Source organism: Stegodyphus dumicola, chromosome 8 (genome assembly GCF_044657685.1).
Source record: "Stegodyphus dumicola isolate Sdum_Otavi_A_Nest chromosome 8, ASM4465768v1".
NCBI lineage: Eukaryota > Metazoa > Arthropoda > Arachnida > Araneae > Eresidae > Stegodyphus > Stegodyphus dumicola.
Window position 1 is genome coordinate 169,373,314 of NC_140775.1, and position 20,599 is coordinate 169,393,912.

The window sequence follows — 20,599 nt, forward strand, 5'->3', positions numbered from 1 at the left end:
TTTATGGATTTGTTTCTCTTATATTTGGGGTCTTTTTATTTCCTGAAAATTGATCTTGCAGTTCTTTCTTTTCAGCTTCAGATTTTCATGTCTCAAAAACGCCATATTGCGATTTAGAGAATAGGCATCGTAACCTAGTTCACCTACCTTGTATTTTAAGGCTTTAACTTGTCCATCGGGCATTCCCTGCGAGAAGCATTTTGCATGAATGATTGAACTGATTTTCATGTCTTGCAATCTTAGGTTTTCTCTTAATTAAATGTTCCTTTTTCTCTAAATCCGAAAGGGTCTTCCTTGCGTCTTAAACTATTTCAGCATTCAAAGAGTTTTAGAAAATAAGTTTTTTACCAGTAGCAAAAATGGATTTAAGAATTCATCTTGTTATGAAGTCGTAACCGGTTCAAAGATTAGCGATCTTACAGACGCAATGTAATCGCTGGAATCATCATCATCATTATATGGAGTCCCATAAGTAATTTTAAGTTGAATGTAAACCCGAAGACTACATTAATAGAAATAAACGCTAATCAGAATCGGAGAGAACACAGCTGCGTACTACGCTGTTAATGGGTTATTGTATAAAGTACTTTCTCCTTCCTCTCTGCATGCCTTCGTGGTGTAACGGTAGCACACTCGGCGAGTATTTGGCAAGCCCAAGTACCGGCGAGGACATTGGTCATTTTCCGTGTATATAACTTCAAAAGCTCCTAATGACTACAATTGCTCGAATTTAATTAACCACTATTCATGTCTTCTGCTATAATATCTGTTGTGCTGTCATCATTATCACTGAACTTTTCTGGGTACTATTCGGTTTCGAGGGTCGTGAAAAATCGCCAAACTATTGTTGATGCCAATGCTGCCAAACATAATTGCGGCAACCCTAATAATTGCGCCAAGAAAGGAAGTATAATACTAAATAACTATTTAAGATTGATGTTTTAATTTAGATGAAAGGTTAATTTCATATAATACATTTTTATTATTATAATTTATATGAAAAAGGCTAAACATGACTGAATGGAAGCATAATAGTAAATAACTATTTCAGATCATTATTATAATTTACATAAAGATTGCTAAACATAACTGAATGGATGCTTGCATCGCTATTCCGCTACCGACTTATCGCTAAAGGATAATTTCATCTCGTTGGTTGTTCAAACGTAATTTTCTATAATGAATGATGCTTTTTCTTTGAAAGTATTCTCCGTAAAGTGCAGAATCTCTCACTTATTTGTTTGCCGCTTTTTACGAGGGTAAAAACAATTGGATTTTTGTCAATTTTCTTTTACTTTTTAAGTGAAAATAGGTCGATGTGTACATAGGTAAAGGTGTGCGCAGTGCCATTTTTGTGCAATTCTAGGATTTGTTTTAAGTGAAAATAGGTCGATGTGCACATGGATACAGATTATGTGCAATTCTTAAAAACGTGTCAAGCAGTGGGTGATTCTGCACTTTGCCCAAAATTCTATTACCGAGTTTTCGTCAAGGGCAATTCCCAAATTGTTAAATCCATAGGATATCAAAAAAGGATTTAAAAATTAAACTAGTGTTTCAATGGCGTCTTAAGAAATATAGAACTATATAAACTTACGCAACGCTAGTTTTGGCGCGCTGTTAAATGGGCGCGTTTGCTAGATTTGGCGCTTTTGCACGTACATTTTCGCTGAAATTTTTTTACGGCCCTCGAAACCGAATAGTACCCTTTTCTGCATTCATTAGTTACTACGTATGCATGAGTTAATGCTAATCAGTTCGTGCACACACGCGCCATTTGCACGATTCCTTCTGTGTAGGTGGCAGACTAGGAAAACCTATAACAAAAATTGTACAAAATAAATTTCACTATACAATAATTATTTCCAAGATATAATTTAATTTAATTATCTGATGTCTTGTATTATAGTATAATTCAGATACCTTGTATTGAATTACATGTAAATAAAAAAGCTTGCTACTTATTAGCTGAAGATTAATACTGTAGTCAAGGTAGCTTTTAAATTAAAACTGCTGCTTTTCTGCAAAATGAAATCTCTTTCGTTGTAAGATTATGCTTTCATATGTAATACATAGAGAGTTAGTTAACAGGTTTCAAATTTATAGCTGTTTCGATTTACCTAAGATTTCTGATAAAGCTATATTATTTTTCTCAAGTAACAAATATGGAGCGTTTCTCATTTACATATATTAATATAAATTTAGAAAAAAGAGATTGACAACAAAATAATATTTCTTATCTTGTATGTTCTTTTTTTACGTAACTGAACAACAATTTCAGTAGAAATCTGATCAGGAAAATTTTATTTTTTGCAATAAAATTGTATTAAAAATCTCTTATTAAATTTTTGTTTATCGCTTTACATTTAATTTTAATCATTTAAATAAATCATTATTAATTAATTTTATCTAATAAATAATAATTAATTAATAGTAATTATTAATATTGATTAAAGCATTAATTAATGTTATGTAATTAAATAATTAATAAATAGTAGTTATTAATATTGATTAAATAATTATTAATTAACTTGATAATAATTAACTATTTAATTTTAAAATTATTAATAATTTTATTAATATATTTACTTCCTCTTTGCTGACGGCCTTCCATAGGGCTCCGGCACTTCTAATTTTAGAAATTAAGCCCTGGTTCACACATAATTGTGTGAACTTATCTTCACACAATTATGTGAACTTATTCTCATATAAGTATAAACACGATTATTTGAAAATAAGTTCTGCAATTTTCAAAGAATGGAAGTATTTATCAGTCAAAGAAAGAATCAAAACGAGGGATGCATCTTTAATGAAATACCTATAAAATCATCCAGAAGCCTTTCTTACGGACTTTTACCCTTTCGGTTACTTAAAATAATGGCATCCAAGAAAACTAAACGTACTTTAAAAAGGATACAAGAGGAGTGGGATAAATTTCGCATAACAGTGCTAAGTAAAAATTTTCTTTCATAGAAATTTCGAGCTAGAACTATAGCCAGGATCAAGAATATTAGATAGAAGAAAATCCTCGAAGAAATACGCCATTTATGCTTAATTATTAATTATCGAATTCGTTTATGTAAAGTCCTAACGATCTTTTGTATTTAGAATTATTTTATATAGGAGATATTAAAAATGTGCATTGTCCTCGCCGAGGTTCGAATTCCGGACCTTTCGGTTGCTGCCCGGACCTGCTTTACAGTTACACCATAAAAACATGCGGTTAGGAGGGAGAAAGGAATTACCAATTAAATTAATACTGGGGGGTGCTTGGATCCAGTCATCAAACCCTAATGGTTATGAATTGTCGAAATGTTCGGAAGCTCCTTCCACAGTCTATTTAGAATATTTTTAAACATATGAAGCGAAAATGTGTAATGTCCTTTCCGACAGTCAAACTTTAGACGTTCCGATTGCTAGCCGGACGTGTTTCCCAATTACACCTCAAAGGCAGTCAGTATGGAGGGAGAAAAACCTTAAAAACTAGCTAACTAAATAGAAACCTAACAATTCCCCTGACATTCTCAAATTAATTAATCTCCTCTAGTCAGTAACCCGTGAGTGAAAAACTTGATTACAACTGGACAATGTAAGACAGACAACTCCAAATTAATTGTCGTTGCAATTACTGTGTTTTTTGTTTTCTATATAACTTGCATACTGTTCTGGATTGATTGCTCCTGCATATAGGACAGATTAGGACAAACGTAAAAAATAGCTATTAATTTTCCCAATATAAGAATTTTGTAAAGTATGTAAACGTTACCTTGTATATATGAGGTAACCGTAGCATGTATCGAAAATCTAGAACTTTGTGACTTGTTTTAGTTCGGTATTCACTTTATACGGTGAAATGAAATCAAAATCCAGAATAACTGGAGAAATTTTATAGTTTTTAAATTAAAAGACTTGTGCATTATTGACAGACGTTACGGAAATTTATAAAATGAATATATTTCTTACGAACATAGTAACAATCACAATTGCACCATTTAAAATTCACAATGCTTTTGAAACTATGTCTCTGTTTTAAAAATCAGTGCTGAATTGTTGTCAGAAAATATTTTAACGTTAACTGTTATAAATTTATTATAGTTACAACGATATGTTTAAAACCCAGTTAAAGAACGCTTATTTAATTTGTAGAGTTTAACGTGTTCAGGAATTATCCAAAGTGTCTAAACTCTTGGTAGACGTTAAGCGAATTATCGTGAAGTCTAATAAGCAACTGAAATTGAGAAGAGTGTGAAAGACTCTTTATTTTGAACTAAATAAGAACAGAAGGCACACTTTCTGCTTACAATTCAGCCAACCACTTTAGTGTAATAGTAAGTCAAATGTAAAATTTAAATTGAAATAAACTAGTAAATAAAAACTGCACAATTAATTTAACGCGAAGTTGTCTCAAAACTTAACCGGCGTGGAATTCATCTATCGGTATTTATAATGCAAGGCCGAAAACAAGAACGCTTATCTAAGGCAAAGTAGAAATGAGACCACGAGAGGCAGATCACGCTGTGTCTTACAGTCTAAACTCCTCTCTTTAAAAGAATGCGAACGTATTTGCTTTAAAACGGAAGGAGAGATATGGTAGTATATATCCAACACATGAAATAGCTGGTTAATTACGGTTAAGGAACCTCACAAATTAATAATTTAATTCCCTGATAAAAAGCTAACAGTTAGTTACTACTGTCTACAATTAATATCAAGTTTGTTTTTAGTCCCACATAATTTTAAACTTACCCTTTTATGATTCGCATTATTTTTAAACAATTAAATGATTTGTAGATACATTAGGTTAATTTTGGAAGCCGGAGAGATGAAAAATTAGCAACTGCCTTCTCCGGGAATCGAACCACGGACCTCTGGAATACCTGCCCAGCGTGCAGAACCATTACACCACGAAGGCACGCTAGGTAAGCCTTATATGTTTCCCTTTTTAAAGGGCGATTAGGGTTTTAGGGGACCTAGTCGCCAAATCCTGGGTGTGGAGAAATCCGATCCAACACCCTTTTAGTTCGGGCGCCATTGTAGAGACATTAGGAATTTTTTGGAAGCAAGAGAGATGAAAAATTAGCAATCGCCTCCGCCGGGAATCGAACCACGGACCTCTGGAATACCGCCCCAGCGTGCAGAACCACTGCACCACGAAGGCACGCTAGAAACGCGGGAGAATAACACTGCAAATTTAGTCAGAAATTTATTATGTTACAGTAAATGCGGTTGATCACAGTTAGCAGCACTGGCAACTGACACTTATTTTTTTAATCTTGTGCTCATTTAATGGACAATTTATGAAGAAATTTGTGTCCGAAAGTTAGTAACGATTGCGGAAATATAAAAGCTGTAATTTATTTTATTAGTTAAGATGTATTTAGTTTTTAAACTTTATGCTATATATACTTTATTTTCAAGTTTTAATTAAAACAAAAATTATTTTCTTCATGTAGTGTGGACGAGATGTTGAAGCAATGTATGTGTATCAGAAGGTGTTTCGTATCAATCATAAACAGTCTGACGAATATCAGGTAAAGTACAGTTTCCATAATACCACCTGTTTTAAGACAATATGAATTGAATTTGAAAATGTTTGTTAATTATCAGTATACTTATAAATTAAATGAATACATTATTCGGAAGGCATCATTATTTTCATATATAAATATTACACGTGTCTGAAATGTTTTAGATTTATAGCTGATTTAGCTCTTCTTTGTTTAGATTGCTTCACGATAAGGATTGTTATTTTTATTATTTGTGGCATACAAATATCAAAACTTGATTGTATATTTTAGACTTTGTTAGCCCATACGACATATTGCATAGATGTTATAAACTTGATGAAAGATTGAGGGAGGGAAGAAGAATCATATTAAAGAATTTAACTCGCTTTTCGTTTGTAATTTTTGAGTACAAAGTCAACTTTTGATCACTGTTTAATGTTTAATGACATAATTTGACCATTATTTCCCTGTTTTTTCCAAAAAAAAAAAAATAATATGAAAAGTTGATTCATCTCTGTCAACAACATATTACGTTATTATAATGTATTTCATCACTAGCTGGGTGCGTTTAATATTGACACTGCCAGTCTAAGATCTATGTATGTATTTTTTAGATTGCCACATTACCAATATTAGTGATTTTATACCTTCTTTGATAATATGTTAATGCTATTTCATTTCATTTATTCCTTAAAACAATAATATCTTTTTGCATAGCAATACAAAAAGAGTTTATATTAGGATAAAACATATGCGCTGGATAGTTTACTGAAGGATATTTTTATATAATAGGCTTTTGTTTATGCCCTGACACAGATCTGACGATAGTAGCACTATATTTATCTGGCAAACGATAATTTTGAGTGAATGCGCTTACCTATGTTTTTGGGTACTCATTTGCTATTGGCCTTTTCACCCATGCCTATTTCCTTCCATTTTTTTCTGGCCTAGTAATTTTTATTGTTTGATACCATATATTCATTCAAGTTCTTTAAACCGTACAGAGCACCGTAAACCGTAAAATTTTAGCATTCCTCACCGACATTTCCTGATAATGTTTGTAAATGTTGTTTCTTTGCAAGTTCCCATTTCTAGCAGTGAAGCAATATTTACAGTTAATTTTTTGCAGGATTTGAAGTTTTCCTAACAGACAAATACTGCAAAAGAATGTTATTTCGGCAGATCCCGAGATACGCTTATTAGTGTAAAAGGAATTAGTCTCTTACTCTAATTACCGCATGCCTATTAGCATAAGAGGAATGTCAAATAAAACATCGGAGGGCGCTAAAATTAGCTAGCGAAGAAGTAGCAAAAGAGGCAGTTAAAGAATTACTAAGTTCGTCTCTAGCATGAAAGCTTTTCTACTGGAGCAGACACTGTAAATAACTTTAAAAAAAAGACAGTGATTTCACTTTTAACAAACTTATTTTCAGAATAGTTTTCAATAAAACAGACCCCTAGCCATCTCACCTTCACATTTAAGCATTTTCCAAAACTATATAACCTGGAGTCTAAATCCTTCGTTTTCTCGAGCTGACTTAGACTGAAGCAATCAGCATTAAGAATTCCATTTCTGACAAGTACGGAAAAATTATGAATTAGTAACGGAAGCAAAGCCAAATTAAAACTATTTGTTCAGTAGTTCAAAACTCCGTCTTCGGCTGCCATCAAGAACTGAAATTGCAAAACACATTTTTATTTTCTACCTGCAACCTAGCTCAGCAATTTCAGACAAGCGTATCAAAGTTATTCAGTCTTATGGAAACACTAAGTGAAGAGGAAGTACATCTTTGCTCTTGAATAAAAGAGAGGTACTTGAAAAATATTTGTATACAGATACTGAGTCTAAAACAAGCCTCCACCCCATCCCAGCCCCCCCCGAAAAAAAATTTAAAAATTATTTTCTAAACTGTATTAAAAAAATCTTTTTAAACAACCAAAGTTTATTTTAATTTTAAAAAGAATTCTTCGTAAGGCCGCTTGGCTTAAGAAATGCTGTTTTCAATTTCCCTTAAGGAGACTCATACACCTTAAAACCCATAAGATCTTCGAATAAGTGACTGTTGCAAGAATTAGAATTACTTATTTATGTTAAAAGCAATTACTTCCAACTTTTGACATCTGACTGCATAATATAGCTGCTTTCTGAAATAGTAATCAGAAACTATTATTTTCTCCATGTTTTTTGGCCACAAATATTTTTATAATTTAATCCGCATTGTGACAAAAGTTTTTGTCATGTTTCCACCTTGCGCGCACAGACATTCTGTCGCATAATTTAATTTTACATTTAATATATAGCTTTTATAACATTTGAAAACTACTGTGAACCAAATATTCTAAGAATTCCATGTTAAATTTTTATTTTATTCGGAGTTGAGTTTATAAAATGTATTTTATTAAAAAACGTCTGTAACGTTTTCGTGCATAAAGTTTCTTAATATTAAAATATTTATCAGATTTTTGGTTCAGTTAGAAGATAGTGCCCATATAAAGAATTCTATCCAATTTCAAATATGTATAATCAGCCATTTTTAAAATATCATGCGCGCAAAATGGAAACAAGACAAAATATTTTGTCACGAAGCGGGTTAAATTACAAAAATATTTGTGGCAACACAAACTTTCTGGTTACTAGTTTCCAAAGCAGCTATATTATGTAGTCAGCTGTAAAAAGTTGGAAGTAATCGCTTTTAAAATAAATAAAGCATCCCAATTCTTGCAACAGTCACATATTCGAAGATCATAAGGGGTTTAAGGTGTATGAGCCCTCTTAACTTGAGCCCACCAGCGGCCGAGCGGTAAAGACGCTGAACACTGATAGTTCGATTTGAGGTTCGAATCCCGCGAACGGGCTGGCTGCATGGGCGTTTTCGTGGTTTTCCCCATGTGTAACGTGTATACGAGCCAGTTTCCCTTGAAAAGTCCACCACGAAGGCATCCGTCCCTTTAGGCAGATAGCCCTCGTGTGCTTTGCCATAACTGAGTAATCCTAATCCTAATCCTTAACTTGAATTGAAGTCCTTCTTAATCAGTTAAAATTCATTAATTTTGCATTTTCTAATGTGTTTTAGCTCAGCGAAATGGAGCTTCCTTCTAGAAGATCTCCGAGTTCTGGTTTATCTGGTCCTAGTGGATGTCTGAGCGACTTCTTTGAAGCTTTCGAAACGGTAAAGTTTTTTTGTTCTTTTTTCTAAGATATTAGTAAATAAAACTTTTCCTTTTAGATGTGCCTATTGTCTGCTAAGGTTCAAATTATTCCTTCCATGCTTTACATAATTTCGCATTTATTTAACTTCAAGAATATTTAAACAGAAAGTTATAATATACTACTACTCAAAATTCGGTAAACTCTTGCACTTTGGTTTTATCTAATGTAATATTAAATATTAAGGGAGATTCGAAAATAATGCATCGTAGTTTTTATCATCCGATGCATTTAGAAAGAGATATGTGGAATTAATGCATGTTACTGTCACAGCATATGCTTTTATTAATGTTTCTATAATTTATGTAGAATCTTAAAGTTCTATGTAATGTTTTCAGTACGCAATTTATTTTATGAATTACTCTTCATAAAATTCACCGTCGGCCTGACATGAGTCACGTTTTGATAACGTCATGGAACAGTATTACGACATCCTAACCTCATTTGCATAACTGCCAGAGCAATTATATTGCTCAATATGTATCAAAATCTAATGTCACGTTGGACATAATAAAAGCACTGCTGAATCCGAACGCTGCACAAACTGTAAATGTAATACCACGTAACGCAAGTGTAACGTCATTTCTGAATAGTAATGTAAAGTCATATGCAATGTTGTATTGAATTACGTAACATAATATAGAAAATACCTACAGTACCGCATTATATGCAAACACTGTCATAAATAAGTATCTATGTGCCTGTACAAAAATCTCACAGGTACAGCAGGACCTCTGCCTTGAGCACCTATAATGTCTATATATCAGGTCTGTCTGTACGCCATCCTGAAGCTCAATCACATAAAAGCAAGAGCAAATATAGCGTTATAAATGTGTTCTATATGCAATGTTGCTCCTGACAATGTATTTACAGAGTTGAATCTGCATAATGTAATTCGTAAATGTAATGACAATAATGGTAATGTAATACCACTATTATCTCAAACCTCATATATAATGTCAATGCCGTATCGCATAGTGTCTATATAAGACATGCAATGTCATAATTATGTAAATATGTATATGCACAACACTATTTATACGTGCACTGAAGTAATTTAGTTGCAACCGCCTTCTGCACACATGTAGTGCATATGTACTAGCCCTGCATGGAAGCTCTCCCAAGTTCATTTGCGTAATTACAGGAATAATTATTATGTTCTATATGTACCTATATGCAATCTCTAGCCAACTTTAGATAAGGGTGGACGTGGTGCTGTACCGATTAATCTTTACGGCAAAGGGACAGTGCCTACGTCCACCGTCACTTATCACTTATTACTTCTTTGGCATGGAAGACTCGTGCTGTCTTCCATATGCGACAACTGCAACTTCCATATGCGGCAACTGTTTGAACAACTGCGAGCAATAGTTTTATTGAAGCGTATAAGGTACGTCACTTAATGGCAAGAATACCGAACAATCAAATATGAGTGGTATTTCTGAACGGCGCGAAAGAAAAAAAGAAAGAAGATTATTTACGTGAAACGAGTCTCTTTCCATATGCGACAGTTTGCAAAAGTACATGTCCTTTATTAGTCCAAAGGGGCGTTGTCCCTGAAGGACTATTCTTTTCGTTTTGCGATTTTGCGTCTAATCACTATAAACGGCGTATCACTTTTTCAAATGTTGCCACCAAATGTTAGAGTCCTGCATTATATTTGAAGAAATTAAATAATGAATTATCTGCATAAATGTATGTATGTTTCTCGTATTGTAATTTAACAACGGTACCTAGAGCCATCTAATTTTGAATGATGTAATCCTATTGCGAATATGGGCATGTGAAAGCCCAAATTTGAAATTTGGAATTTGTTTTATTATCTATTTCATATTTTGTAAACCTTTAACAAATTTTTGATTAACAAACTCAAGGATTTCAAAGCGAGCAATGGCAACACTCGAAGGGGGAAAAAGCCTTGTTATTTTCAGCGCGCGGAGCTGTGTATCGGAAATTCTAAAAATATGCTCATTTTAAAATTATTTTGCGACATTGCTGTTGAAATGAATTTTATGGTTTAAGCGCAAAGAACATTCATTATATTTAATAAATAAAGGTAACACACAAAACGTTAAAAATACTCCCTTTTGGACGTAATTTAAAATCTGAAACCTTTCAGATTTTTGTCTTTTTTTCAACCTTTACTGATTAATTTTGCATACAAAGTTGCTCCAGCATCCTCACGTAACGATATATACTCTTAATATAATATACCCCCTTCGTATAATACTCTGAATGCGTACTAGTACAGTATTTTAGCCTTAAACTCATAATGTTTGAAGAATAGGCTAATTTTCCCTCGTCTTGTTTGAGTTTGCCACTGCATTACAACTGTAATCAGATTTAGCATGGCTTTCAGATGTACATAAGAAAACTTAAAGTTTCGCTATTCTAAAATCGGCAATCTGTTCATTACTATAAATTACAGTAGCACTGCAATTATCCGAATCAATTGGGATCGGACCCCATTCGGATAATCAAAAATTTGGATAACGGGATTTTTTTCCGAAGAAATGGTCTACGTACAATTTTGTTAATTACTGTATGTACTGTATGTGGAAAATGGAAGGAAAAAACTATTTTAAAGAAAAAGAAGTTTTAATTAATTAAAATGAAAAGGCAACACTTTTGCGTACATGTTATATAGTGTACTTACAAGTGCTGAAAGTCATTGCTATCTGAACATCTCGGTTAAAGCTGTCTGACGGACACCGTGCCTGCACTTAAAATTTCTTAGCCAGCCGTTACATGCTATAAAGGATGACCAGCCAAACTTCTGAGCTAAGATCTTAGTCTTTTCACAAGGAATGGGACCCGTAATAGGGTTTCCCATAGAACGTTTCTGCAAAAAACCACTTTCAAACGACATAGTATAAATTTTTGTTTGTTGCTGCCTTTATGGATCTTCTTGAAGAACTTCCATCTTCGTTTTCAAGCAGTGCCACGAAATTTAAAAGTTTAGGTTTGCTCCTTTTAATGTATGTAATTGTTGATTGACCAACGCTACGTTTTCGTCTTAATTTTTTTTCTAATTCTGAAAACGATTCGGATAATCAGCAATTCGGATACTCGAAGTTCGGATAATCAGCACTTCGGATACTCGAAGTTCGGATAATCAGCAATTCGGAGACTCGACGTTCGGATAATCAGCAATTCGGATACTCGAAGTTCGGATAATCAGCAATTCGGATACTCGAAGTTCGGATAATCAGCAATTCGGATACTCGAAGTTCGGATACTCGAAGTTCGGATAATCAGAGTTGTATTGTACATTGTGTACAGCGTATTCTCCTTCGCAACTCTTGGCGCATGGTGGCTTTAAACGGGTATCGATGCCACTTATAATTTACATGCTACTAAAATACGTGTGGTTTAATTTTGATTAAAATGTTAGCAGATTGGCTCATATATTTACGCCATTCGCACTAAACTCATTTTCTTAACCTCTATCAAAAGGTAGAAAATTGGAGACATTATTTTCATAGCTCTGCTTGTAGTTTACTTATATAAAAATCACAAACTCTAGATAAGGGTGGGCGTGGCACTATGCTAATTAACTTATTAAAGGGGTAGTGGTCACGTCCTCCGTCGCTTATCGCTTATATAAAAATCGACTTATTGTTTCGATTGGATTTATTTTCTTTCTCCTTTTTATAGTCGTTTGTGACATTGCTATTGTCACAACTTCTTAGAAAATTTCACCGTGACCTGGGAAAAACGTAACAAACAGTTCCTGCTCTCGGAAAAATTAATAAACCTTTATTAGGATAAAAAAGAGCTTAACGAAATTTTTGTTTATTATGCTGACAGATGTTATGTACACTTTTTTTTCAATGTTATATTTCATGCTTTTCTGTTCTCACTTTTTACAAATTATATTTTTATTTTTTTATTTAAAATATTTAGTTTGTTTCTATCCCCTTACTTTTATGCCTTCTTTTCAAGAGTTATATAAATTTACCGCCAACTGTTCAGGAAAATAGCTTTGCCGAGATACTTTCCATGTGATGTTCCCTTTATTCCGTTCGCTTTGTTTGATTTTAGATTCCGGTTTTTGTTAGAGGACTAGATGGGTTTATTCCTAGAGTTCCTTTTCACGATTCTGTCTTTTGTTACAATCGAATGAGCGTTTTAAAATTGCGTATCGATTAATCTCTGATCCGATTAATTGATTGATAAAAACTGTTTTAAAAATCCTGACAAATAAAGGCATAAAAATTTATTCTAAATTTAAGCAAAAATTTTAAACGATTTCGAATTTAAGCAGTATTCATAAGGAAATTATCAAACACTTGAGAGCAATATAAATGATTACCGAGCCATGGTTCATAAAAATCATAGGAATCAATGGAAATATGTATAATAATTTACGTAAACGAAAGAAACATTTGGGATATATTTATGACATAAAATAGAATGTACGTTTCAAAAGCAAATAAACAAAATTTAAATTTCACTCACCTCTTAATATCACTTTTTCCATTCATTACATGTCACTCCCAATTTCATGTAATTACTTTATTAACATACGCTGAGTTTCAGACAAGGAAGCAAAAATTACTTGTTACTTCCTTGTACGAAATAAAGGAAGTATTGTAATCACGAAAACTTCCGGGTACCATATTTCAACGAAAATATCCATTTTCATCACTATCGAAGGCAATTTAACGATGATTTAGCGTGACATTTGTATGTAAGGTCAGAATAAAGGACTTTTTTTTGCATAATCGAATTATAAAACTGATTTAAAATGGATTCAGAAGAGATCATTTCGTGGCTTATGTACGTAAGTACGTACGTATTGTTACGAATTTGGTATTTAAAAAGCTAATGTTAGTTCAATTATAAATTAAATGGTTTTATTTCTCGCGTAGTGCAGCGCGTGACGAATATTAAAAGAAAGCTAAGCCGGAAAATTGAAAATACAAGAGCGACTGCATTAAATAAATAAATATCTCTTTTTTAATTTAGAGAAAGTACTGGAAAATTCTAGCGCGTGATTTTAAAATCTTATAAAAGGAGGAAAACATCTCAATTCGTGATAATTGCTTAGTTTGTTGTTGTTTAGAAAACTGCTCTTGTTGATTGTAGCGAATTCGCGGATTAGCATTCTTTAGCTGTTTTGAATTACGTTCTATTGGACATTTGAGTAGTTAAAAGGTAACTACTGTGAGATATTGTAATACTGCATTATAATTTGAGAAAATTTAAGCATTTTTCTTGTGATAATAATAATTTTTTTTTCATTTTTCATCGGACTTGTGCATTCATTTCGTAACGAATCCGTACGCACGCAACAGTATGTATGCATTTATCTCCCATAACTCAAAAACGAGTAGCCTCAGAACGTTGGAAGTTTGAATATAGAACTGCTATAATATGTAGTTATGCACCTGCCTTTTTGGTAGCAATCGGTCGCACCAAAAGTATGTATATAGTATATACCCATATATATATACTTTTGGTATATATATAAACCCATAAATATACCCATGTATATATACTTTTGGTATATATATAAACCCATAAATATACCCATGTATATATACTTTTGGTATATATATAAACCCATAAATATACCCATATATATATACTTTTGGTATATATATAAACCCATAAATATACCCATGTATATATACTTTTGGTATATATATAAACCCATAAATATATATATATATATACCCACTTTGTTACTCGGCTCGGTGAACTCAGTTTTTTTATTCTTCTAATGCTGGTAAATTACGTATTCCGGGCTTTACAAATGATTGAATTATGTGGTTCTTACTTCTCGTTAAGGTCTTTATGCATTTAGTTAACATACATGCAATAATTGTAGAATTATCAATAATTAAAATGTTGTTTAAGTGCGGCTAAGCCTAAGTTTTTTGCTATAGCTGCCATATTTCTTTACATTTGAAACTGAACAGAATAGAGGATTTGTTGCCAATCTAGAAAAACTAAGTTTCGCAGTAGTAAAGTAACGTCTTCTTTTATTATTGCAAATTAAATCATGCTTAATCCATTCTGGAATTATGATTTAAGTTATTAAATTATCCCATATACTGATTCAGCATAACGTCTACAACAAATTAAGTCAGTTTCTATGTCTTCAGTGTCCTTTTGTTGAATGACAACAAAAGTAAACTTTCAGTTTTGTGCACCGAATTATCTATCTTCTTGCCCACTGGCCGAATTGCTGTTATTTTAATTAAAAAGAAACTGTAACCGTAGAAACTGTAATTTTAATTGTGAAAATTGTTTTCTTTTATTGTTTTAACTGTATTTGGTGTTTTATCTTTTCCTATATCTTTCAATTTTTAAAATAGATATTTTGCGTTCTTTATATATTTTTGTTTTGTCGAGAACTGAGAACTAAATTATTTGAATGAGAAATATATCTCTAATGAAATTTCAGGAAATAAGTTTAAATGAAATGCAGGAAAACATGCGTATAATTTTCCCCCAGAGCAGGCGATGAGGACGCCCCTTTGCTTACTGCCCCACGGGGTTTCCCCCTTCTACTTGCTTAATTGCTTAAAGTGCAATGAAGGAAACCACTGGCGGTACATTTCTAAGAGCCAATGCTAGCTCAATAAATAAAGGCGATTTAAATAATAAAATGTTAATTCACATTTCAAAGATCTCTTTATACACAACATATCTTGTGTAGATCTTTCCATCATTTTTAAGCTCGCCTTGCAGAGGACCATCCATTATTTTTAATTTTACGTCCGTTTTTTCACGAGCTCTTGAACAGGCAACATAAAATTGACCGTGTCCAACTGCAGGCTCAAATAAAAAAATGCCAACACTCTTAAGCGTTTGGCCCTGAAACTTATGGATGGTCATAGCAAAGGCAAGTTTTACAGGAAATTGTCTACGTCTCAATTGAAACGGCAACCCTGTGCTGTGGCAACTTCACCCCATTGGCTAGTACAGTTACGCAAGCAACCCATAAACTATCGGCTACAAACAGACACTTAAGCCGCTATATAATAAAGGTATTTATTTATTTCATTTTATTTGTTTTTTCATCGTTTCCGGGTTTTGGCGGTTGCATATTTCCGAATTCCGTTATATATAGATGTTAAATTTATTTATTAAATGTTAAATGCACGTGTTCTTGTATTTTTAATTTTTCCGGCTTAGCTTTCTCATAATATTTGTCATGCGCTGCACTGCACGGGGAATAAAACAATTTACAGTTACTCAAGCAACCAATAAACTATCGGCGATAAACAGATGTTAAATTTATTTATTAAATGTTAAATGCACGTGCTCTTGTATTTTTATTTTTTCCGGTTTAGCTTTCTCATAATATTCGTCACGCGCTGCACTGCACGGGAAATAAAACAATTTACAGTTACGCAAGCAACCAATAAACTATTGGCGACAAACACTTCAGCCGCTTTTATATATATAGAGAGAGAGAGAGAGGGAGAAGATATTCCGTACAAGGAAGTCATGTGGTGTACAATAGTTGTTTTTATTCTTATACGTTGGTAAATTGTGCATTTTTTTTTATTTATAAATGAATGAATTATGTTGTTGTTATGTTCTGGTTAAGGTTTTTATGCCTTTAATCTGCATGCGATAGTTGTAGAAATATCAACAATTTAAAAGTAGTTTTAATGCGGCTAAGCCTAATTTTTCTTACCATATCAGCCATATTTTTTAACATTTGAAACTTAACATAATAGTGATGCACCTTCAGTGTCTTTTTGCCGAGTGGAACCAAAAGGAAACTTTTAGTTTTGTTCACCGAAAAATCTGATTTTTTACCTGCTGGCCTAATTGCTGATTTTGCGCTGAAACTCTAATTTTAAATGTAAGATTTTTTTTTTAATTTTTAACTGTATTTGGTGTTTTATGTTTTTCTATATCTTTCAATTTGTAATGAAGATATTTTCAGTTTTTATTATTTTTGCGTCGTTGTCGCGAAGGGAGAATTGAATTAATTGAATGAGAAATATATCTCTAATGAATTTCGAAAAAATAAGTGTTTCATACTAACAGAAAATACTGTCGGCACTCTGTTTCGGACAGGGCAGAATGTTTACGAGTAGCGCATGCGCATCAGGTAAGCAATAAACTAGAGAAGAAGGCTGTCATGACGTGATGACCACGCATGCGCAGTTTAGCCGAACAGCCTGCAACGCCTCTCTCTCATGAGACTTACTAGAGAAGAGTAGTTAGTAGGTAGTAGCGAAGTAACGAAGGAAATGTGTTGTATATCAGCTTAGATGCAAGAAACGAAGTGATACCTGTGTGTTCATCGTTTGTACTTATTATTTTTATTTGTGTGTTAATGAAGTTTTGTGCCATTAAAATGACTGTTTTATGCAACGCGCACAATACGATACGTCTACGGTAGGAAGTAAATACATATCCAGAAACAACACGCCCAAGAAAAGGAAGGATAGGACAGTGGTGTCAGAACAGGAGGATATGTCATTCTGCAATGTTCACGGATAAATGCGTAAGTGAGTCTTCAGAAAGGTAAGAAATTTGTTGAATTTATTTTGTGGTAAAGTGGAATTCAAGGTTACAAAAATGGCTGAAGAGCTAACGAAATCTAAGAAAGAACGGAAAGTTATTCGTTCAGCCATTACTAAAGTAACAAATGCTATTGAATCATTAATTGCAGCCGGTAACCTTGAAGACCTTGAAGAATCACTGGAAAGTTTAAAAGTAAAAGCTATTTCTTTGAGAGCGTTAGACGAAAAAATTAAAACTTTGACTGATGTTAATGACATTGAAACCGAAATCGAAAGTGCCTTGGAATACGAAGAAAAAATTTCGAAATGGAGCTTTAGAGGCACAAAATTATTGAAAGAAAAAAGAAATAGCAATAATTCGCTAGTTTCTAATGGTTCTTCTAATGATAATAACAATTTATCTATTTCTGGTGTCGATAAAAGTTCTGATTATAATGTTAAATTGCCGAAGATTATGATTGATAAATTTTATGGAAATGCTGAAATGTGGCAGACATTTTACAATTCTTTTGACACGGCAATAAATCAAAACGAAAAACTATCTAAAGTAGATAAGTTTAATTACTTGCTTAGCCTGTTAGGCGGTGCAGCTTTAAAAACCATAGAAGGCTTTTCTTTATCTCCAGAAAACTACGACGAAGCTTTTAAAATTCTCAAAGAGAGGTATGGTCGAAAAGATCTCCTTATTAATTCTTACATGCATAAACTTTTAAATTTACGGCCTGTCCGAAGTTCTAATGACATTAATTCTTTGAGGGAATTATATGATACCTGCAACGTACAAGTAAGGTCACTAAATTCGATAGGGGTCAAGACCGAATCGGATGGAAAGTTACTATACCCTTTGTTAATGAAATGCATACCTCAGGATATAACGCTTGATTTTGCTCGTCAAAACGCAGATGAGGAAACTTTTAATGTCGACAACCTCATGAAATTTCTAAAACGGGAAATTGAAAGTCGCGAACGAACTTCATTAAATTTATTTTATTCTAAGAGTCACGCTAATTCTCTTGGAAGGCATTCACAACCAAATGAAAAGCGAAACAACTTCCACACTCGGAATTCATTCAACGCCAACAAATTTGGCGCCAGCTATTCCCCTAATGTAAGCAAAATTGCAGTTGTTCGAACTTTCCCTTGCTTATTTTGCGAAAGCGAAAATCATGCTTCGGAAAAATGCGTTATGTCTCCGGAAGAAAGGAAAAAGAGTTTAAGGGCTTCTAATCGGTGCTTTCTTTGTTTCGAAAGGAATTGTAGAATAAAAAATTGCCCTTCTCAATTAAAATGTTCAAAATGTAATTCTAAGTATCATAATATATTGTTGCATGAAGAGAAGGAAAGGGTTGCTAAAGAAGAAATTAAGAATAATTCTAACGCCGTAACTGCAAAGATTTCTTCTAAATATTTTACTGCGAATCAAGAGGTTAAAGAATTAATAGATGACTTGCCAACCGTTAAACTTATATGTGATGGTAAATTAATTAGTGCAGTAGCAGATACAGGCACGCAATTAACCGTTGTTAAGACCGACATTGTACCAGAAAAATACCGTACGCCACATGGAAGTGTTATCCTCACGTCAGCTTTCGGACAAGCTTTAAAAGCTCCTCTCATTAACCTACCTTTAGTAATATATTCTGAAAATGAAAATTTATGTCACCTATTTTTATAACATGTGCAATGGTGGATAAGTAATGATTTACTCTTGTCGTTAAATGCTTTTGATGAGTTAAGGGGAGATGATAAAAGAAAGTTTAATTTTGAATGTAAAAATGTAAACATTGCTACTGATAGTTTCGGTGAAATGCCTTTTCATGAAACTGAAAATTTTGACGAAATACTTAACCATCATAGGGAAAACCTAATTAATGAAAAATGTAATGAAACTGTTAAGAAGATAATAGAATGTTGTGCTCTTGTATATGAAGATACAGGTAAGGATGATTCCAAAGGTAGCACGGGACACGATCAATGTGTTTCGGATTCAGAACTGTTTCTATTACAACAAATGAATGACCCATCTTTAAAAACATGCTGGCAAAATGTTAAGAACGGAAGTAATAACTTTACTGTTATTGACAACTTTTTGTATCATAAAGATAAAGTTCTAGGAGAAAGAGTTTACCAGTTAGTCGTACCAAAAGAAAGAAGAAAACAGATTTTGGACTTAGCTCATTCTAGCTTATGGGGAAGCCACCTGCGAACCAAGAAGACAGCCGAACGTTTGAGATATTCGTTCTATTGGCCGGAAATCAAGAAAGATGTAAATGAATACTGCAGTGCTTGTACTTCTTGTCAACTTTAAGCGAAAAAGCGTCCCTTTGATGAAGTTCCGATTACGCCAGTAACACGTCCTAAAGAACCATTCCACGTAATTAATGTGGATATCCTAGGACCTGTAGAGCCAAGCTGTAGAGGTTACAAATATGTTTTGTGTGCTGTTGATCAATGTACAAGGTGGCCCAAAACGGTGCCATTAAAGAATTTGAATGCCAAAGCAACATGCGATGCATTGTTGCAAATCTTTTCACGCACAGGAATTCCTCAAATTGTTGCTTCAGATCAAGGAACTAATTTTACTGCTTCGTTGACCCAAGAGTTTTTGAAAAGGATCGGATTGTCCCCAAGGTTCTCGACTCCTTATCATCCAAGTTCAAATGGCCTGGTAGAAAGATTTAATGCTGTTTTAAAGGGAATGATACATCATACCGTTAGAGAACATTCGAAAGATTGGGAGAAACATCTACCGTATTTACTTTGGGCCTACCGAGAAGTTCCTAATGCTACGACTGGTGTTAGTCCGTTCCAAATGCTTTATGGAAGACGTCCTAATGGCCCGTTGTCTATTTTGAAATCGTCATGGGCTAATAAACTTCCTGTTCCTCATGGACAGTTAAGTTCAGTTACCGATTATCTGAATGATTTGAAGACGAAATTGGAAAAAGCTGCTGAATACGCAGGACTTACAGATGTTGGAAAGCAACAAGCTTATGCATTCTACCGTAAGCGAAAGACTCGTCATAAAGAATTCAAGGAAGGTGACAGGGTTATAGTTTTAATCCCTGATAGCCAAAACAAAGTTTATGCCAGATGGACGGGACCTACTACGATCATCAAAAAGCATACTGATTATAGTTACATAGTACAAATGCCTGACAATTCATCGAAGCACGTTCACGCAAACAAGATACGAGAGTTCAATACCGCTGTGAATAATGTCGGTGTGATATATGATACAGATATTGATTTCGGCGAAGTTGAAACGTTCCAAGAATTGTTCCACGGAAAGCAAAAGAACACTATTCTAATGAGGAATGTGATTTTACACACCTTGAACCGCATAAGAAGAAAGAACTTATGGAGATTTTAAGAAGGCATAAGAA

At 33.4% G+C, this 20,599-nt stretch overlaps 1 protein-coding gene across 1 annotated transcript in view; it reads left to right on the forward strand.

Annotated features, from left to right (window-relative positions):
* LOC118194282 (synaptic vesicle glycoprotein 2C-like) overlaps window positions 1-20,599 on the forward strand; it is a 100,113-nt gene that overhangs the window by 48,228 nt on the left and 31,286 nt on the right. The window contains exons 6-7 of the mRNA XM_085822729.1: window positions 5,454-5,531; window positions 8,582-8,677. Of these exons, the coding sequence (XP_085678855.1) occupies window positions 5,454-5,531; window positions 8,582-8,677 (174 nt within the window). The remainder of the gene's footprint in view (window positions 1-5,453; window positions 5,532-8,581; window positions 8,678-20,599) is intronic.